Consider the following 23,469-nt stretch of genomic DNA (forward strand, 5'->3'; position numbering starts at 1 on the left):
CTGGAAGAAAGGGTATCGGTGATGGAAGATCAAATGAATGAAATGAAGCGAGAAGAGAAACTTAGAGAAAAAAGAATAAAAAGAAACAAAGCCTCCAAGAAATATGGGACTATGTGAAAAGACCAAATCTACGTCTGATTGGTGTACCTGAAAGTGATGGGGAGAATGGAACAAGTTGGAAAACACTCTGCAGGATATTATCCAGGAGAACTTCCCCAACCTAGCAAGGCAGGCCAACATTCAAATTCAGGAAATACACAGAACGCCACAAAGATACTCCTCGAGAAGAGCAACTCCAAGACACATAATTGTCAGATTCACCAAAGTTGAAATGAAGGAAAAAATGTTAAGGGCAGCCAGAGAGAAAGGTCGGGTTACCCTCAAAGGGAAGCCCATCAGACTAACAGCTGATCTCTTGGCAGAAACTCTACAAGCCAGAAGAGAGTGGGGGCCAATACTCAACATTCTTAAAGAAAAGAATTTTCAACCCAGAATTTCAAATCCAGCCAAACTAAGCTTCATAAGTGAAGGAGAAATAAAATCCTTTACAGACAAGCAAATGCTGAGAGATTTTGTCACCACCAGGCCTGCCTTACAAGAGCTCCTGAAGGAAGCACTAAACATGGAAAGGAACAACCAGTACCAGCCACTGCAAAAACATGCCAAATTGTAAAGACTATCGAGGCTAGGAAGAAACTGCATCAACTAACGAGCAAAATAACCAGCTAACATCATAATGACAGGATCAAATTCACACATAACAATATTAACCTTAAGTGTCAGTGGGCTAAATGCTCCAATTAAAAGACACAGACTGGCAAATTGGATAAAGAGTCAAGAACCATCAGTGTGCTGTGTTCAGGAAATCCATCTCATGTGCAGAGACGCACATAGGCTCAAAATAAAGGGATGGAGGAAGATCTACCAAGCAAGTGGAAAACAAAAAAAGGCAGGGGTTGCAATTCTAGTCTCGGATAAAACAGACTTTAAACCAACAAAGATCAAAGGAGACAAAGAAGGCCATTACATAATGGTAAAGGGATCAATTCAACAAGAAGAGCTAACTATCCTAAATATATATGCACCCAATACAGGAGCACCCAGATTCATAAAGCAAGTGCTTAGAGACCTACAAAGAGACTTAGACTCCCACACAATAATAATGGGAGACTTTAACACCCCACTGTCAACATTAAACAGATCAATGAGACAGAAAGTTAACAAGGATATCCAGGAATTGAACTTAGCTCTGCCCCAAGCATACCTAATAGACATCTACAGAACTCTCCACCCCAAATCAACAGAATATACATTCTTCTCAGCATCACACCACACTTATTTCAAAATTGACCACACAGTTGGAAGTAAAGCTCTCCTCAGCAAATGTAAAAGAACAGAAATTATAACAAACTGTCTCTCAGACCACAGTGCAGTCAAACTAGAACTCAGGATTAAGAAACTCACTGAAACCCGCTCAACTACATGGAAACTGAACAACCTGCTCCTGAATGACTACTGGGTACCTAACGAAATGAAGGCAGAAATAAAGATGTTCTTTAAAACCAATGAGAACAAAGACACAACATACCAGAATCCCTGGGACACATTCAAAGCAGTGTGTAGAGGGAAATTTATAGCACTAAATGCCCATAAGAGAAAGCAGGAAAGATCTAAAATTGACACCCTAACATCACAATTAAAAGAACTAGAGAAGCAAGAGCAAACACATTCAAAAGCTAGCAGAAGGCAAGAAATAACTAAGATCAGAGCAGAACTGAAGGAAATAGAGACACAAAAAACCCTTCAAAAAAATCAATGAATCCGGGAGCCGGTGTTTTGAAAAGATCAACAAAATTGATAGACCACTAGCAAGACTAATAAGAAGAAAAGAGAGAAGAATCAAATAGATGCAATAAAAAATGATAAAGGGGATATCACCACTGATCCCACAGAAATACAAACTACCATCAGAGGATACTATAAACACCTCTATGCAAATAAACTAGAAAATCTAGAAGAAATGGATAAATTACTCAACACATACACCCTCCCAAGGCTAAACCAGGAAGAAGTTGAATCTCTGAATAGACCAATAACAGGCTCTGAAATTGAGACAATAATTAATAGCTTACCAACCAAAAAACGTCCAGGACCAGATGGATTCACAGCTGAATTCTACTAGAGGTACAAGGAGGAGCTGGTACCATTCCTTCTGAAACTATTCCAATCAATAGAAAAAGAGGGAATCCTCCCTAATTCATTTTATGAGGCCAGCATCATGCTGATACCAAAGCCTGGCAGAGACACAACAAAAAAAGAGTATTTTAGACCAATATCCCTGATGAACATCGATGCAAAAATCCTCAATAAAATACTGGCAAACCAAATCCAGCAGCACATCAAAAAGCTTATCCACCACGATCAATTGGGCTTCATCCCTGGGATGCAAGGCTGGTTCAACATATGCAAATCAATAAACATAATCCAACATATAAACAGAACCAATGACAAAAACCATATGATTATCTCAATAGATGCAGAAAAGGCCTTTGACAAAATTCAACAGCCCTTCATGCTAAAAACTCTCAATAAATTAGGTATTGATTGGACATATCTCAAAATAATAAGAGCTATTTATGACAAACCCACAGCCAATATCATACTGAATGGGCAAAAACTGGAAGCATTCCCTTTGAAAACTGGCACAAGACAGGGAAGCCCTCTCTCACCACTCCTATTCAACATAGTGTTGGAAGTTCTGGCCAGGGCAATCAGGCAGGAGAAGGAAATAAAGGGTATTCAATCAAGAAAAGAGTAAGTCAAATTGTCCCTGTTTGCAGATGACATGACTGTGTATCTAGAAAACCCCATTGTCTCAGCCCAAAATCTCCTTAAGCTGATAGGCAACTTCAGCAAAGTCTCAGGATACAAAATCAATGTGCAAAAATCACAAGCATTCTTATACACCAATAACAGACAAACAGAGAGCCAAATCATGAGTGAACTCCCATTCACAACTGCTTCAAAGAGAATAAAATACCTAGGAATCCAACTTACAAGCAATGCGAAGGACCTCTTCAAGGAGAACTACAAACCACTGCTCAATGAAATAAAAGAGGATACAAACAAATGGAAGACCCTTCCATGCTCATGGGAAGGAAGAATCAGTATTATGAAAATGGCCATACTGCCCAAGGTAATTTATAGATTCAATGCCATCTGCATCAAGCTACCAATGACTTTCTTCACAGAATTGGAAAAAACTACTTTAAAGTTCATATGGAACCAAAAAAGAGCCCGCATCGCCAAGTCAATCCTAAGCCAAAAGAACAAAGCTGGAGGCATCACGCTACCTGACTTCAAACTGTACTACAAGGCTACAGTAACCAAAACAGCATGGTACCGGTACCAAAACAGAGATATAGACCAATGGAACAGAACAGAGCCCTCAGAAATAACGCTGCTTGTCTACAACCATCTGATCTTTGACAAACCTGACAAAAACAAGAAATGGGGAAATGATTCCCTATTTAATAAGTGGTGCCGGGAAAACTGCCTAGCCATATGTAGAAAGCTGAAACTGGATCCCTTCCTTACACCTTATACAAAAATTAATTCAAGATGGATTAAAGACTTAAACATTAGACCTAAAACCATAAAAACCCTAGAAGAAAACCTAGGCATTACCATTCAGGAACATAGGCATGGGCAAGGACTTCATGTCTAAAACACCAAAATCAATGGCAACAAAAGCCAAAATTGACAAATGGGATCTAATTAAACTAAAGAGCTTCTGCACAGCAAAATAAACTACCATCAGAGTGAACAGGCAACCTACAGAATGGGAGAACATTTTTGCAATCTACTCATCTGACAAAGGGCTAATATCCAGAATCTACAATGAACTCAAACAAATTTACAAGAAAAAAACAACCCCATCAAAAAGTGGGCAAAGGATATGAACAGACACTTCTCAAAAGAAGACATTTATGCAGCCAAAAGACACATGAAAAAATGCTCATCATCACTGGCCATCAGAGAAATGCAAATCAAAACCACAATGAGATACCATCTCACACCAGTTAGAATGGCGATCATTAAAAAGTCAGGAAACAACAGGTGCTGGAGAGGATGTGGAGAAATAGGAACACTTTTACACTGTTGGTGGGACTGTAAACTAGTTCAACTGTTGTGGAAGTCAGTGTGGCGATTCCTCAGGGATCTAGAACTAGAAATACCATTTGACCCAGAAATCCCATTACTGGGTATATACCCAAAGGATTATAAGTCATGCTGCTGTAAAGACACATGCACATGTATGTTTATTGTGGCACTATTCACAATAGCAAAGACTTGGAACCAACCCAAATGTCCAACAATGACAGACTGGATTAAGAAAATGCGGCACATATACACCATGGAATACTATGCAGCCATAAAAAATGATGAGTCCATGTCCTTTGTAGGGACAATGTATGAAGATGGAAATCATCATTCTCAGCAAACTGTCTCAAGGACAGAAAACCAAACACTGCATGTTCTCACTCATAGGTGGGAATTGAACAATGAGAACACATGGACACAGGAAGGGAACATCACACACTGGGGCCTGTTGTGGGGTGGGGGAGGGGGAGTGATAGCATTTGGAGTTATACCTAACGTTAAATGATGAGCTGCTGGGTGCAGCACACCAACATGGCACATGTATACATATGTAACTAACCTGCACGTTGTGCACATGTACCCTAAAACTTGAAGTATAATAAAAAATAAAAATAAATAAAAAAATAAAGACTTCAAAAGAAAAAAAAAAAGGAGACATACATCCTGCCAATAAGCATATGAAAAAATGCTCAACATCACTAATCATTAGAGAAATGCAAATCAAAACCATAATGAGATATTAATATCATGTACGCCAGTCAGAATTACTATTATGAAAATGTCAAAAAAACAACAGATGCTGTCAAAGTTGTGGAGTAAAGGGAAGGCTTATACACTGCTGGTGGAAATATAAATTAGTTCAGCCATTGTGGAAAGCAGTTTTGCAACTTCTGAAAGAACTTAAAAACAGAATTACTATTCGATCCAGCAATACCACTATTGGGTATATACCCAAAGGGATATAAATCAATCTATTACAAAGATATATGCACATGTATGTTCACCGCAGCACTATTCACAATAACAAAGACATGGAATCAACCTAAATACCAACCAATGGTAGACTGGATGAAGAAAATGTACATATTTTGGTGTGATACATATACACCATGGAATACTATGTAGCCATAAAAAAAGAATGAAATCATGTCCTTTGCAGAAACACGGATGAGCTGGAGACCATTATCCTAAGAAAATTAACACAGGAATAGAAAACCAAGTACTGAATGTTCTCACTTGTAAGTGGGAGCTAAACTTCAAGTACATATTAACACAAAGAAAAGAAAAACAGGCACCAGGATCTACTTGAGGGTAGAGGGTGGGTAAAGGGTGAGGACTGAAGAACTACCTGTCCTGTACTATTCTTATTACCTGGGTGATGAGATAATGTGTACATCAAACCCCCCATGACATGCAATTTACCTATATAATGAACTTGTACATGTACCCCATGTTAGTCCGTTCTCACATTGCTATAAGAACTGCCTGAGACTGAGTAATTTATAAAGAAAATTGACTCACAGTTCTGTATGGCTTAGGAGGCCTCAGGAAACTTACAATCATGGCAGAAAGCGAGGGGGAGGCAGGCACCTTCTTCACAAGGTGGCAGGCAAGAGAATGAATGAAGAAGAAACTTGCCAAACACTTACAAAACTATCAGATCTAATGAGAACTCACTATCATGAGAACAACATGGGGAGAACTGCCACCATGATCCAATGACTTCCCACTGGGTGGGGATTATGGGGATTACAATTCAAGATGAGATTTGAGTGGAGACACAGCCAAACCATATCAACCCTTGAACCCAAAATAAAATAAAAGATTAAAAAATTAAGATTTTCTCTTAAAAATGTCATCTATACTATTATAGATAAAATTAACATAGGTAGTAATAAAAGAAGATATATAACTGTCCAGGGATATGAAATACCAATTCATAGAAGTAGAAAACCAAATAGCTAAGTAAATGGAGAATGCTTAACACTGACAGCAGATAGAAAAGTGCACATTAAAACAAATATCAGTAACCAAAGAGGGCAGAGCAAGATGGCAGAATACAAGCCTACACCATTTGTCCCCCCGTCCCCTAAACACCAAATTTTAACAATTATCTACACACTGAATAGCACTATCACAAGAACAAAAACGCAGGTGAGCAATCACAGTAACTGGTTTTAACTTCACATCACTGAAAGAGGTATTGAGGAGGGCAGGAGAGACAGTCTTAAATCATCAATGCCACTCCTCCTCCATCCCCTGGCAGAAGCCATGTGGTGCAGAGACAGAATCTGTGCATTTTGCGGATGAAGAGCACAGCAACTGAGGGACCTTACATTGAACTCCGTGCTGCCCTGTCACAGCAGAGAATAAAGCCATGCTGGGCTCAGCTGGTGCTGGTGCACAGAGGCAGAATTTGGACTAGCCCCTAGCCAGAGGGGAATCACCCATCTCAGCTGTTGGAACTGAAGTTTCTTGGCCAGCCTTGCCACCATTGGCTGAAGTGCAATGGAGTTCTAGATAAACTTGAAAGGCAATCTAGGACACAAGAGCTGTAATTCTTAGGCAACTCCTAGTGTTAGGCTGGGCTTAGAGTCAGTGAACTAGGGTGGCACATGACCTAGGGAGACACCAGCTGGCGCAGCTAAGGGAGTGCTTGTGCCACCCCTCCCCTAACACCAGGCAGTGCAGTTCACAGCAATAAAAGTGTCTCCTTCCTTCTACTTAAGGAGAGGAGAGCTAATAAAGAAGATTTCGTCTTATATCTTGGATACCAGCTTAGGCACAGGATAGGGCACTGGGCAGTAGGATAGGGCACTGGGAAGACTTGTGAGGCCTCATTCCAGGCCCTAGTTCTTAAACATTTCTAAACAACACACTCTTGGCCAAAAGGGAAAACTGCTTTCAAGGGAAGGACTCAGTCCTGGCAGGATTCATCACATGGCCCTTGATAACCCTAGCTCCCTGACAACATTTCTAAACACACCCTGGGCCAAAAGGGAACCTGCTGCTTTGAAGGGAAGGACCTAGTACTGGCAAGATTCATCCCCTGTTGACCAAAGAGCCCTTTGGCCCTGAATAACCAGCAGCAATACTGAGGGAGTACACTATGGGCCTTAAGGCCTGAGATGTCCTGGCTTCAGGGGTGATGGAGCACATTTCCAGATGTAGTGGCTATGGTGAAAGACTCAAACAGAAGTTTGAGAAAAGCAGAGGGAAAAGTAAAAGAGAGTTTGTCTTGCACCATTGGCACTGGCTTGGCCACAGTAAGGTAAAGCAACAAGCAGGCTCTTAAGGTCTCTGAGTCCAGACCTAGGTTCCTGGACAGCATTTCTGGGCCCACTCTGGGCAAGAGAGGAGTTCACTGCTCTGAAGGGTGAGTCCCAGGCCTGGTAGCATTTACCACAACCTGTGGGAAGATCCCTTGGGCTTTAAGCAAATATTGTCAGTGGCCTGGCAGAAACCCCATGAACTGGTGGTGGTAGCCACAGAGAGGCTCCTCTGCCTGTGGAAAGGGGAGGGAAGCGTGGGAAGGACTTTGTACTATGGTTTGAGTGCCAGCTTAGCCGCAGTAGAATAGAATATCGTGTAAATTGCTAAGGTGCTTGACTCCACTTGCTGGCTCCCAGACAGCATCTCTGGACACACCCAGGGCCTGGGGAAACTTGCCAACCTGAAGGGAAGGGCACTGGGCAAAGCCCAGTGCTGTGTTGGCTTCGGGTCTGACACAGCACCAGTGGTGGGGGCCACAGGGGTGCTTGCATCACCGCACCCTCAGTTTCAGATGGCTTGGAAAAGAGAGAGATTCCATATGTTTGGGAGAAAGTAAGGGAAAAGAACAAGAGTCTCCGCCTGGTAATCCAGAGAATTCTTCCAGATCTTACCTAAGACAACCAAGGTGGTGCGTGTACAAGTTTGCAAAAATCACAGCATTATTGGGCTTGGGGTCCAAGTCCCTTCAAATACCTGGAAAGCCTTCCCAAGAAGGACAAGCACAAATAAGCCCAGATTATGATGACTACAGTAAATCACCAGAGACATTTAAGAGTGTCAACATGATCCAGGAAAACATGACCTCACCAAATGAACTAAATAAGGCACCAGGGACCAATCCTGGAGAAACAGAGATGTATGACCTTTCAGACAGAGAATTCAAAACAGCTATTTTGAGGAAACTCAAAGAAATTCAAGATAACACAAAGAAGGAATTCAGAATTCTATCAGATAAATTTAACAAACAGATAGAAATAATTAAAAAGAATCAAGCAGAAATTCTAGAGCTGAAAAATGTAATTGATATACTAAAGAATGCATCAGTCTCTTGAGAGCAGAAAGGATCAAGCAGAAGAATTAGTGAGCTCGACAGGCTATTTGAAAATACCAGAGAAGACAAAAGAAAAAAGAATAAAAAAACAGTGAAGTATGCCTACCAGATCCAGAAAATAGCCTTAAAAAGCACAAATCTAATGGCCTTAAAGAAGAGGTAGAACATGAGATAGGGATAGAAAGTTTATTCAAAGGGATAATATCAGAGAACTTCCCAAACCTAGAGAAAGATACCAACATTCAAGCATAAGAAAGTTATAGAACACCAAGTAGATTTAAGCCTAAGAAGCCTACTTCAAGGCATTTAATAATCAAATTCCCAAAGGTCAAGGATCCTAAAAGCAGTAAGAGATAAGAAACAACATACAATGGAGCACCAATATATCTGGCAGGAGGCTTTTCAGTGGAAACCTTACAGGCCAGGAGAGAGTGGCATGACATATTTAAACTGCTAAAAAAAAAAGAAAGAAAAAAAAAAACTTTAACCCCAGAATAGTAGATCCAGTGAAAATATTCTTTAAGCATGAAGGAGAAATAAAAACCTTTCCAGACAAACAAAAGCTGAGGGATTTCATTAACACAAGATATGTCCTACAAGAAATGCAAAAGGAAGTTCTTCAGTCTCAATAAAGGATGTTAATGAGCAAGAAGAAATCATCTGAAGGTCCAAAACTCACTGGTAATACAGAAAACCACAAAATAGCATAATTCTGTAGTGGTCATGTGTAAACTTCTCTTGACTTAAGTAGAAAGGCTAAATGATGAACCAATAAAAAATAATAATTACAACAACTTTTCAAGACATAGTATAATGAGACATAAATAGAAACAACAAAAAGTTAGTAAGTGGGGGGACAAAGTTAAAGTGTTGAGTTTTTGTTAGTTTTCTTTTGACATGTTTGTTTGTGCAATCAGTGTTAAGTTGTCATCAGTTTAAAATAATGGGTTATAAGATAGTATTTGCAAGCCTTATGGCAACCTCAAATCAAAAAATATACGATGGATACACAAAAAATAAAATGCAAGAAATTAAAACATATTACCAGAGAAAATCACCTTCAGTAAAAGGAAGACAAGAGGGAAAGAAGGAAGAGAAGACCATAAAACAACAAGAAAATACAACAAAATGGCAGGAGTAAGTCCCTGCTTAATAGTAACATTAAATGTAAATAACTAAACTCTCCAATAAAGACAAGGTAGCTAAATGGATGTAAAAACAAGACCCAGTAATTTGCTGCCTACAAGAAACACACCTCATCTAAAAAGATACACATAGACTAAAAATAAAGGGATGGAAAAAGATATTCCATGCAAGTGGAAACCAAAAAGGGGAAGGAATAGCTATACTTATATCAGACAAAATAGATTTCAAGACAAAAACTTTAAGAAGATAATTAAAAAAACAAAGAAGATAATTATATAATGATAAAGGGGTCAATTCAGCAAGAAGATATACTGATTACAAATATATATGCACCCACCACTGGAGCACCCAGATATATAAAGCAAGTATTATTGGAGATAGAATCCAACACAGTAATAGCTGGAGACTTCAACACCCCACTTTCAGCATTGGACAGATCTCCCAGACAGAAAATCAACAAAGAAACACTGGACTTAATCTGCATCATAGAAAAAATGGACTTAACAGATATTTACAGAACATTTCATCCAATGGCTTCAGAATACACATTTTTATCCTCAGCACATGGATCATTTTCAAGTATAGACCATATGTTAGGTCACAAAACAAGTCTTAAAACATTTTTTAAAAATCTTGAAATAATATCAAACATCTTCTCTGACCATAATGGAATAAAATTAGAAATCAATGATAAGAGGAATTTTGGAAACTATACAAACACATAGAAATTAAACAATATGCTACTAAATGACCCGTGGATCAATGAAGAAATTAAGATGGAAATTTTAAAATTTTCTTGAAACAAATGATAATGGACACAACATACCAAAACATATAAGATACAGCAAAAACAGTACTAATAGGAAAATTTATAGCTCCAAGTGCCTACATAAAAAACTAGAAAAACTTCAAATAAATAACCTAATGATGCATCTTAAAGAACTGGAGAAGCAAGAGCAAACCAAACCCAAAAGTAGTAGAAGAAAAGAGATAATAAATATCTGAGCACAAATAAATGAATTTGAAATGAGGCAAACACTACACAAGACTAATGAAACAAAAAGTTGGTTTTTTGAAAAGATAAACAAAATTAAGTAACCTTTAGTTAGACTAAGAAAAAAACAGAAGACCCAAATAAATAAAATCAGAGATAAAAAAGGAGATATTACAGCTGTTACTGAAGAAATTCAGAGGATCATAAGTGGCTACTATGAACAACTATATGCTAATAAATTGGAAAATCTAGAAGAAATGGATAAATTCTAGACATATACAATCTACCAAGATTGAACTATGAGGAAATTCAAAACCTAAACAGAACAATAACAAGTAACGTGATTGAAGCCATAATAAAAAGTCTCCCAGTAAAGAAAAGCCTGAGACATCATGGCTTCACTGCTGAATTCTACCAAACATTTAAAGAACTAATACCAATCCTATTCAAACTGTTCGGAAAGATAAAGGAGGAGGGAATACTTCCAAACTCATTCTATGAGGCCAGCATTACCCTGATACCAAAACCAGACAAACATACATTAAAAATAATAATAATACTGACCAGCCTGGCCATCATGGTGAAACCCTGTCTCTACTAAAAATACAAAAAATTAGCCAGGCGTGGTGGCAGACACCTGTAATCCCAGCTATTTGGCAGGCTGAGGCAGGAGAATCTCTTGAACCCAGGAGGTGGAGGTTGCAGTGAGCCGAGAAACCGCCACTGCACTCCAGCCTGGGCAATAAAAGCGAAACTCTGTCTCAAAAAAATCAATAAAATAAATAAATAAAATAATAATAATAATAACAGGCCAATATATCTGATGAATATTGATGCAAAAATCCTCAACAAAATACTAGCAAAACAAATTCAACAGTATATTAAGAAGATCATTCATCGGCCAGGCGCAGTGGCTCATGCCTGTAATCCCAGCACTTTGGGAGGCCAAGGTGGGTGGATCACCTGAGGTCGGGAGTTCAAGACCAGCCTGATCAACATGGAGAAACCCCATGTCTACTGAAAATACAAAATTAGCCAGGCATGGTGGCATATGCCTGTAATCCCAGCTACTTGGGAGGCTGAGGCAGGAGAATCACTTGAACCTGGGAGGTGGAGGCTGCGGTGAGCCAAGATCGTGCCATTGGACTCCAGCCTTGGCAACAAGAGTGAAACTCCATTTCAAGAAAAAAAAAATCATTAATTATGGCCAAGTGGGATTTATCCCAGGGATGCAAGGATGTTTCAACACACACAAATCAATCAATGTGATACATCCCATCAACAGAATGAAGGACTAAAACCATATGATCATTTCAATTGATGCTGAAAAAGCATTTGATATAGTTCAACATCCCTTCATGATAAAAACCCTCAAAAAACTAGGTATAGAAGAACCACACCTCAACATATTAAAAGCTATATATGACAGACACATAGTTAGTATCGTACTAAATGGGGAAAAACTGAAAGCCTTTCCTCTTATATGTGGAACATGACAAGGATGCCCACTTTTACCACCATTATTCAACTGATTACTGGAAGTCTTAGCTACAGCAATCAAAGAGAAAGAAAGAAAGGGGATCCAAACTGGAAGGGAGGAAGTTGAATTATCCCTGTTTGCAGATGATATGATCTTATATTGGAAAAACCTAAAGACTCCACCAAAAAATGATTAGAACTGATAAGCAGATTCAGTAAAGTTTCAGGACTCGAAGTCAACATACCAAATTGGTAGCATTTCTATATGCCAACAGTGAACAATCTGAAAAAGAAATAAAAAAGGAATCCCATTTACAATAGCCACCAATAAAATACCTAGGAATTAACCAAAGAAGTAAAAGATCTCTACAATAAAAACTATAAAACACCAATGAAAGAAATTGAAAAGGACACATAAAAATGGAAAGATATCCCATGTTCATGGATTGGAGGAATCAATATTGTTAAAATGTCCATAGTACTGAAAGCATTCTAGAGATTCAATACAATCCCTACAAAATACCAATGACATTCTTCACAGAAATAGAAAAAAACTATCTTAAAATTTATATGGAACCACAAAAGACCCAGAATGGCCACATCTATCCTGAGCAAAAAGAACAAAACTAGAGGAATCACATTACCTGACTTCAAATTATACTATAAAGCTACAGTAACCAAAACAGTATGGTACTGGCATAAAAATGGACACACAGACCAATGGAACAGAATAGAGAACCTAGAAATAAATCCACACACCTACAGTTAACCCATTTTCGACAAGGGTGCCAAGAACACACATTGGGGAAAAGACAGTCTCTTCAATAAATGGTTCTGGGATAAGAGGATATCCATATGCAGAAGAATTAAACTTGACTCCATCTCTTGCCTTTTATTTGAATTAAATATAAGACCTCAAACTGTGAAACACCTACAAGAAAACATTGAGGAAACTTTCCAGGACACTGGTCTGGGCAAAATTTTCTTGAGTAGTAATATCTCACAAGCACAGGCAACCAAAGCAAAAATAGACAAATGGGATCACATCAAGTTAAAAAGCTTCTGTACAACAAAGGAAATAATCAACAAAGAGACAACCCACAGAATGGGAGAAAACAAGTGCAAACTACCCATCTGACAAGGGATTAATAATCAGAATATATAAGGAGCTCAAACAACTCCACAGGGAAAAATCTAATAATCTGACTAAAAAATGGGCAAAAGATCTGAATAAACATTTTTCAAAAGAAGTCATTCAAATGGAAAACAGCATATCAAAAGGTTCTTAACATCACTGACCATCAGAGAAATGCAAATCAAAACTACAATGAGATATCATCTCACCCTAGTTAAAATGGCTGTTATCCAAAAGTCAGGCAATAACAAATGCTGGTGAGGATGTGGAGAAAAGGGAACCCTCATACACTGTTGCTGGGAATGTAAATTAGCACAACCACTATGAAGAACAGTTTGGAAGTTCCTCACAAAACTAAAAATACAGCTACCATATGATCCAGCAATCCCAATGCTGAGTATATACCCAAAAGAAAGGAAATCGGTATATCAGAGAGATATCTGCACTCTTATGTTTGTTGCAGCAGTGTTCACAATAGCCAAGATTTGGAAGCAACCTACACATCCATCAACAGATGAATGGATAAAGAAAATGTGGTACATATATACAATGGAGTACTATTCGGCCATTAAAAAGAATGAGATTCTATCATTTGCAAGAACGTGGATGGAACTGGAGGTCCCTATGTTAAGTGAAATAAGCCAGGCACAGAAGGACAAAAATTGCATATTCTCACTTATTTGTGGGATCTGAAAATCAAAACAATTGAACTCATGGACACAGAGAGTAGAAAGATGGTTACCAGAGGCTGGGAAGGATAGTGGGGGCCTGGGGGAGAGGTGGGGATGGTTAATTCATACAAAAAAAATAGAAAGAATGAATAAGACCTAGTATTTGGTAGCACAACGGGGACTATAGTCAATAATACTTTAATTTAATTGTACATTTAAAAATAACTAAAAGAGTATATTACATGCCTGTACCAAAGTATCTCATGTGCCCCATAAATATATACATCTACTATGTACCCACAAAAATTATAAATTAAAAAGTTTTTAAAGATAAATATCACTTTGCACCTATCCAGAATAATAAAACTTAGAAAAACTATAAAGTAAGATAATACCAAGTATTGATAAGGACATAGGAAGACAAGAACCCTTATGTACTACTTGTGTGAGTGTACACTGAAGCAACTATTTTGAAGAACAATCAGGTGGCAATTTTTAAAACTACATATACATATACTCTGTCATCCATCAATCCCACTTCTGGGTAAATACTCCAGGAAAACCCTGGCACAGTGGTATATGCAAAAGATGTTCACAAGGTTGTTCATTGTAGCACCATTTGTAGTAAGAGAGTTATAAGCAACCTAAGTGTTCATCAGTAAGGGAAGAGATGTGTGAAATGTGTTTAGAGCATATATTGTAGAATACTATGCATTAGTTAAAAGTCAGTAACTAGGCTGGGCGCGGTGGCTCACGCCTGTAATCCCAACACTTTGGGAGGCTGAGGCAGGCAGATCATGAGGTCAGGAGATCGAGACCATCCTGGCTAACATGATGAAACCCTGTCTCTACTAAAAATACAAAAAATTAGCCGGGCGTGGTGGCAGGCGCTTGTAGTCCCAGGAACTCAAGAGGCTGAGGCAGGAGAATGGCGAGAACCCAGGAGGCAGAGCTTGCAGTGAGCGGAGATCGCACCATTGCACTCCAGCCTGGGCAACAGCGTGAGACTCCGTCTCAAAAAAATAAAATAAAAAGCCAATAACTAGATGGACATACAGCAAGAAGGAAAGGTCTTAAAAACAATGTTGACTGAAAAAATCAAGTAACAGAAAGAGCTCAAGACCATATTACCATTATGTAAATTACAAACACATTACACACAAAATAATATATATTTTACAAAGATAAATACATATATGCAGGAAAATATATCCAAGATAAAAGTAGACATTTATATGAAAACAGGAAATGGGAGTAGGAATTAAGGATGAAAGAAAAAAAATAAGAGGGTAAGAAGAACTTTGAAGAGATTAAAAATTATACTGTATTAGGACCTGAGTTGTATTGTAAACAGAAGTCTCTGCTCCTAAGTTATACATATGTACACATGATAAAGAACCTAAGAATGAGGTTCAATCTTTCAGTCTAAAGAATCATTGGTACATAATTTTAAAAATTAAAACCAATCTAAATTATTGTTAGAGTTTATTACATTATGGGAAGTGATGGGAGTAGGGTGGCATAGATAGATGCATATTAAAATTTTCTTATTAAAAAAGAAGACATGTATTTGGTTGATTCTAGGTGTTGACAGACAAAAGTGAGTTTTAAAATGTGAATTAAAAGTTTTAGGGTAATAGCCAGGTGCAGTGGTCCCAGCTACTTGGGAGGCTGAGGCAGGAGGATCACTTGAGCCCCAGAGTTCAACAATACAGTTTGAGCACGATCGTGTAACTGCACTTCAGCCTGGGGTGATAGGGTGAGACCCTGTCTCTAAAAAGAAAAAAAAAAGTTTTAGGGTAACCATTAGAGATACAGACATGAGATTTCTTGCTTTAAACAATTAGTGAAAAGATTGGAATTGAAAGAAAACTTAGTGCTCACAAGAAGAAAAAAAAGAAAAAGCATAGGTAAATAGAAAACACACTAATGGTAGAAATAAGGTGAAATGTATCAATAATCACCATGTGAGTTAAATTCTTCTATGAAAAAAGACTCATTAAGACTCATATAAGCAAAAATATGCAGTACTATATTGTTTTTAAGATATCCTAAAATAAATATTCATATCAAACAAAATAGAGGCCCAAGTCAAAACCAAAATTATTTATCTACCTGGGATATTTTACAACGATTAAAATACACAACCTACCAAGATAAAAAGTCACAAACCTAATAACAGAGAACCAAACTAACTTCACAGTAAAAAAAAAAAAAAAAAAAAAAGCCAGAAATGCAAGGAGATACTGACAAATCTACAACAGTGGGGACAGACTTTAATATACCTATTTCCAAAGTTAACAAACCAAGCAGAGAGAAAATTATTTTAGGGAGAATCTGAATAACATAATTGTGCCCTTTATTAAGTTGTTACTATTATTATTTGTAGACACAGGATCTCACTCTGCTGCCCAGGCTGGAGAGCAGTGGCGTGATCATAGCTCACTACAGGCTCAAGGGATCCTCCTGCCTCAGCCCCCAGTAGCCAGGACTATAGGTGCATGCCATCACACCCAGCTAATTTTTTAATTTTTTATAGAGATAGGGTCTCGTTCTGTCATCCAGGCCAGAGGGCAGTGGCATGATCATAGCTCACTGCATGCCTGAAACTCCTGGCCTCAAACAATTCTCCAGCCTTGGCCTCCCAAAATAACTGCCACTGTGCCCGGCCAGTTATTAGTATTATTTTTAACTTCGAAATCCATCTTTCTTTATTCTGCTTTAGAATGCTGGAGCTGAGGCTCTCAAAACTGTATTTCTGCTTTGACCGCTGGTTTCCTGTTAGACTCTGACAATATGGGTGGTGCTAAAGGGAGACTGCAAAGCTGGAAGAGGAAAAAGGGGCTTATCTCTTCCTATCTGCTTCCCATGGGTTTCCTAACTGCTTGTGTTTCCTGTGAATGCCACTGGAATAATGTGGTTTTTGATTTGTTTTGTTCTTGCTGTAGTCTAGCAAGTCTTTCCCCAGCAGTAGCTGAATCTAGTTTGCAGTTTTTCCAACTTTTATAAACTAGCTTCACTGTGACTCCTCCACAGGCACCAGCACCAGCTGGCCAGTATCCTCTTCTCAGAGATCTGGGTCTCAGCTACATGAAGCCCATCATAGCTCAGAGACACCAGCAGCCAAGCAGCACCGCTTCCCCAGAGGTCTAAATTTCAGGTGTCAGGAGCACCTCTTCCAAGCTTCTAAAGTTGCATAATTTCAACCTCATTCTACAAAGAAAACTCCAGGCTCAGGTGGTCTCATGGTGAATTCTTCCAAAATTTAAGGATAAAATAATAATAGTATATAAACTTTCCTAGGAAACAGAAATAAAACTTCCAAAACACATTTTATCAGGCAAGCATAACCTTGATTATAAATCCTAACAAGAATACTGTAACAAAAGAAATCAATACACCAACATATCTCCCAAACATAGATGCAAAAATCCTTGACAAAGAATCAGCAAATTCAATTCGTGATATTCACCATGACCAAGTGAGACTTTCAGAATAAACTCTCAGAAGTGTATTTCCACCATGAGGCTAGAATTTCTGGGACAAGGGGTGTCACTCACCTGTCCGGTCAACATCCTTTTTCATGGGCAGTACAGTATAATCCAGTTGCTCATCTGAGTCCTCAAGCATCCTTGGCTTGGACTGCAGCATGAATTGGGGCTCTTTATGGGGACTTCCCCTGCCTCCATTCCAGTCTACTGACTCGTCATAGAGCTGAACTTGCTGTAGGTATGGGATCCTGATAATCCTGTTTTCATCCAAGCTTAACTTCTTCAGTCTTCAATTAAGGAAAGTGAATATAGAATCATAGCAATAATGATACCTCAGGATTGTTTACCAAGCAACTTTAGGGAAAAAACATGGAATCAGGCTTGGATACTTATTCCTCTTGTGTGACGTTGCGCCAGTGACTTACTCTCTCTGGGATTCAATATCCCTGTCTCTAAAATGGGGATAATATTTATTAACCTTTCAGGGTTCTTGTGAAGATTTAATGAGATAATATGTAAATGGCCTGGCACAAAGTAGTATTCAGTAAATGGTAGTTGAAACCAAAGTAAATTTTCCAGAGAAGTAAAGCTTAACAATGTAAATGCCACTATTTTCTTCACTTCAGTTAGAACTCAGGAATTAAATTTCTTTTTCTGATTCTCATTATTTTAAAAAATTTTCCTGTCTCTACTGTCAGGGTCCGAATCCTATCTTGGGTAAAGTCTCCTCCTGTTTTCCTTTCTCTTTGCTGCTTCTAATTCAGTCATGTGATCAGAAATGTCCTCACTCATGGCCATTTTTATGGAGGAGCCAAAGCTCAGAGGGGAGAAATGACTTACCCATGGCCACACAGTAGAGATAAATTGTGGAGCTAGGCTTTAAACCCAAACCTTTTGGCTTCCAGAACAGCACTCAGAGTGTGAGCAAGCCTGGGGATTAGAGGAGGCCCAGCAGAGAAAGGCTTATGGCTTTACCTCCTGAGCCCAGCCAGGCTGGCAAAGCAACTGGGGTTGGAGAGTCTGTTGTCATCCAGCATCAGTGTCTCCAGCGCTGGGAACCTCAGGATGTACCTCTTGCTTGTCAGCGATGTTACAGATGCCTCCCTGTGAGTGCAAAGATCTTGGGTAATGAGCAAGGTCGAGGGACAAATTCCACCATTCCCAGGAAGCCATGGAGGACAGGGAATCAATTAGGAGGACTAACCAGCTTAGGAACTGTTATAGTGCCCAAAAGAGGTCCCCATAGGGATGCACAGAAAGTATAATTCCTTCCCCACATTCTCCTTTCCCAAACACTATTATACATACCATATTGTCTTCTGTATGGAGAAAGGTTACACACATCATTGAAACCAGGTTAGGGCAGGATGGGGGATTGTATAGGTAGTGCTTATAGAAAATGCCAGGTGAAAGAGGCATGACCAAGCTGGAGGGAGCATTCTGCAGATCACTGCACAATTTTGACTCAGGAAGACTCCTTGTTATGCTGTGTCACCTAGTAGACTGGTAACTGGGAGCACCAGGAGACAATGCCCTTGTTATAGACCACAGCTTTGCCACCTAGTAGGGTAAAGTAGGGTGGGTTGAGGGCACCACCCCTGGCTGCAGTGAGGCTCTCTTCTCAAGTGGCTTCATAAAATGAACACATGAGTAAGGAGTGGAGAAGTTTCTCCTTAAACTCAAACTCTCTGAAGATTCCCAGAAATATCTAAGAGTGAGATTTATGGGGGTGATGCCCTGAATTACAGGGGTGGGCAGGAAGTGGTGGCATTTTAAGTACCACCATTAATGTGACCTCACTTGTGTCCTCCAGGTAGATGAGACCTAGGTAACTCTCTTCCACACAGGCAGATGACGCAAATAACGTTTTTATTCTTCCCTCCATACTGTATGCCACCCACACACCAAAATAGTACACATAGGCACAAATGCATATAGTATACACATATATAAGCCACAAACACACACACAACTAGAGGAAGGGAAACAAACATTTCTTTAGCACCTAATGCATTTCTGGCATTGTGCGATGTGTTTTGTATGTGTTATCCAAGGATAGGTATTATCTCCTTTACAGATTAACAAAATGAAGCTCAGAGCAACTTGCCTGAAGTTGCATAGCTAGAAAGTGGGATGACTCAAACTAGAACCTGGGTCTGCCTGACTCCAAATCCCATGCCCTTTCCACTGCCAAATCACACCTTTCACATTCACCTCTACTAGCCCCATGTGGATTAAAGGGTGGGGAAATGGAAGGGGGAGCTGATGCCTGAGCTAGAGAGAGCTTAACAAAGGTTGGCAGTGAGTTCAAAAGCTAGGACAGTAATGTATACCTGAAGTCAGGGATATTTCACAGGTGCATTTAGAGAGGGTATATTCTAAATGAATGTATTACTAATTAATTCGTTCATTCACACTCATGAATTTCTTTAACATATATTTATGTGGCCAGGTACTGAGACTACAAATAAAAGAACACATCCCTCCCCTCTAGGTGGAGTAGGTGGACACGCAGCCTGTGGTGAGACAAACACCATAAAAGAAGTATGTGGGGAAGGCGCCTATTCGGGAAAGGCAATGTTTAAGCAAAACCATGAGGAATGGAGAGGGAATTGTCATGCTTTTAACCAATGTGAAAAAGAGAGAACAGGGAAAAAAATAATCTCTTCGTGGCTGGATCTGTAACATAATTAGTAGCTATAGGCAGCCATGTTTCCCATCATGAGGTCTAGAAAGACACAGGCAGCCCACCTGTAAAGAAAAATGTGGCAAGTCACAGAGAGGAGGAGGTGTGAAAGCTGAGAGACAGAACTTCCAGGCTGCTCCACAGTGCTCAGGGTCTATGTTCAGCATGACCCTCAGGCACGGCTGTGAGATTCCCCAATGTTCTTACAATCAATTCCCCCCTGCCTTTTTTTCTGTATCCTAACACTGACAGACTTCTATAGATTATGACAGTTCTGACTGGAAAAAGGGACAGGTCAGATAAACTTTCAGAAAGAGACCTGGCAGCACTGTGGAGAACAGGCTTGAAGTCCAAAGACCAGAGACACTTAACAGAGAAGGCAGGAAGCTTTTATACTTCATAATATTTCAAGGTCATGAGTGTGCCCTTTCCTCTTTCTGGAAGGACCAACTTTCATACATTGAATTTTTAATCTCTATCTGAGCTATTACAGAACAGTGCACAGCAGCTGTGTTGATTTATAATTGATTGGCCAATCTTTATTTTACTCTAGTGAAATATGAAACAGCTAAGAAATAAGCCTTTAAAAAATTCCTCTTAAGCTCCATAATGCAGAAGCTGGCTCTGTCTCGTCTCTTGTGACAAGTTACACTACTTCGTCTTTTTAAAGTTCCACCCTAATTATAGCATGGGAAAGTTTCATTTTTTGTCTCTAAAATAGACATCTTAAAATAGAGGGGCAGCCATCAGATGGGTGAGAAGACAGATGTCTAGCTTCAGAGGAAAGCAGCAGGCTTTCCCACCAAGCCCCTCCTGTGGCAGTTTTGGAAGAAAAGCTCTTCAAAGTGGCAAAGTCTGTCAGTAGTGGAGAAGCCGGGGTTTCCAGCTGTTCAGAGTGGTGCTATTTTTATTATCACTTCTCTTGCCCAACAGAATTAATACTACTTAAAATCTGAGAGATTTAATGAAAGTTTTTCAGAAGCTAAGGGTATGTGCAGTGGTTGGACTCAGCAATGGGAATTTGTGTACCATATTAGAAGATGCATGGGAAGGGTGGCCAGGATCCCTGAGCTCTGGCTCTGGTGCTGCTGCTGCTTTGCTTGCTGTGTGACTTCCGGCTGGTGTTGAGCATCTCTGGGCCTAGATCCTCTATCTGTATGGTAAAGGGGGATTTCTTTTACTTTACACTGTAAGACTTTCGATTAGGCTAAAAATATTGCTCAAAAGACTGAACCAAGGGCTGCAACAAACAAGATGAAACTTAGCAAGTACTTACATTACGACAAATGTCAGATCAGCTTCTGTGTTAAGATACAGAACACCAACTGTGCAAACACACAGAATAAGGGAGACATGGCTTAACAAACTGTGTGTGTGTAAAAGGGGATTATGATGTGGCTACTAAAAAGCTAGTGCTCTTTCAGGTGGCGTTATTTGGAATATAGTGACTAAAAGAAAGGAGGTTAACAATTCATCCTCTGCTCTGTGCTGGTCGTGCCTGAGAACGCCGACTTGTATGGTCTGAAGCAGAAAGAGAGTAGGCCTAATGAAAGAGCCAAAGTAGCAGATTCCAGCTCAAAACAAGCAATAGAGTAGTCTACGTATAGAATGGGTCAAATATGATTCCCCTAACTCACCCAGACAAAAAAAATAGCAAGAAATGGAGACAAAATTGTTCAGAATAGATGAGGTATATGATGAATGGAAAAAGTGAAGAGAAAGGAGGATGGAGAAGCAGGCAGAGCCAGGCCATGAAAAGCTTTGAGCGATGTTAATGGAGTTTATCTTTAGGATAGTGGGAACCTGCTAAAGGACTTTAAGCAGGGCAGTGATAGAATCACATGTGCATTTCAGAAAGATCACTCTGGCTGACAGATAGGAGGATGGGCTGGGAGGCAAGAAACTGCAGACTGGGACCAAACAGGAGGATAACAGCAATGAGCAGGTTTGAGAAGAATTTAGAAAGTACAATTCACAGCACCTGGTGATTGAATGTATGTGTGGAATGAGGGAGGCCAAAATTTGGGCTAATGCTCAGGTTCTAGCCTGGACAACTACATAGTAAGTGGGAAGAAGTGCCAGTCAATGAGGCCAGGAAAGGAAAGAAAGGAGGAGAGAGCAAGAAGGAGGGCTTAATGGCATGGGGATGTGTGTGAGGAGTTTGATAAGTAGGCTAAACAGGCTTATAATTCAGAAGACTTGCGAAGAGGAGGCCACCAATAAAGAGTATAAAGATAAAGAAAAATAGTAGGTTAAGGGTGGATGACTGGGGAGCACCAACGTTTAAGAGGCTAGCAGAAAAGGAACCCACAGAGCATACTGAATCTAGATAGATGAGTGGGAAGAAAATAATGACAATGGTATTGGTCTGGAGCCCCACAGCTTTATTTTTATTTTTGTAGAGATAAGGTCTCACTACGTTGCCCAGGCTGGCCTCAAACTCCTGGGCTCAAACAATCCTCCTGCCTCAGCCTCCCAAAGTGCTAGGATTACAAGTGTGAGTGACCATGCCTGGCCAACCCACAGCTTTCAAAGCGTGCTGATTTCAACTGCTACTCTGATGCAGGTAGGAATACATTTATTCTCCCCCTCATATATAAGAACATGAAAGTGCAGGGTGGGGGAGACTTGCCTTATTTTATGTAACTAGGCTTTCCAGTGAAAACAACTAGAATGATGAATAAAATATAAAAAGAAAAAAGATCCATCATTTTCTTTATTTTCTTTTGTAGAGATGGGGTCTTGCTATGGTTGCCTAGGCTGGACTTGAACTCCTGGCCTAAAACGATCTTCCCACCTTGGCCTCCCAAGTAGCTGGCACTACAGGCACACACCACCATTCCCCATGGAGGTGGATCCATCATTTTAATATGTATAAGAGATGTGAAGAGAGTAAGGAAGCAGTATGCCAAATCTAAAAACCCAGAGGGAGAAACTTAACATAGGAAGCCACTCAAGCCTTGAGGGCATATACTTATCCTGTTGAAACTGAACTATGGTTTGACAGTATCATGGGGCTAGAGAATCAAAGCCCAGGGTACCCTGAAGGTGGGGAGTTTAATCAGAGACCCTTTATATGAATTTCGGATCCTAAAGGGATACACCCTCAGGGTGAAATTAACCAAAACTAAACCCATTCTCCTTATCCCATAGCCAGGAGAAAACTGTCTTGGAGTGAACAGAGAAAGAGAAGGGGAAGGGCAGACTGGTCCTCTTGCAAAACTGTAGCCCAAATCTGTATCATCAGAGTGATTCAGAAAACACCCAGTCAGGAATTTAGCTTAAGCTGATTCCATCCTGAGTGACTCTAGGTACCAAAATAAATAGAAAGGTTTATAGTGTTGCAAACTAAATAATGTGGGACCAACTCTTCCCTGAG

At 39.6% G+C, this 23,469-nt stretch overlaps 1 protein-coding gene across 50 annotated transcripts in view; it reads right to left on the reverse strand.

Annotated features, from left to right (window-relative positions):
• The window catches only part of XRRA1 (X-ray radiation resistance associated 1), a 107,806-nt gene that overhangs the window by 47,804 nt on the left and 36,533 nt on the right, over window positions 1-23,469 (reverse strand). For all 50 annotated transcript variants that reach the window (XM_063783248.1, XM_009423769.5, XM_009423761.4 and 47 more), the window contains 2 exons: window positions 18,380-18,508; window positions 17,474-17,691 (listed from right to left, as the gene is read on the reverse strand). In XM_063783248.1, coding sequence (XP_063639318.1) covers window positions 17,474-17,488 — 15 coding nt within the window. In that variant the 5' untranslated portion in view covers window positions 17,489-17,691; window positions 18,380-18,508. The remainder of the gene's footprint in view (window positions 1-17,473; window positions 17,692-18,379; window positions 18,509-23,469) is intronic.

Source organism: Pan troglodytes, chromosome 9, assembly GCF_028858775.2.
Source record: "Pan troglodytes isolate AG18354 chromosome 9, NHGRI_mPanTro3-v2.0_pri, whole genome shotgun sequence".
NCBI classification, from domain to species: Eukaryota; Metazoa; Chordata; class Mammalia; order Primates; family Hominidae; genus Pan; species Pan troglodytes.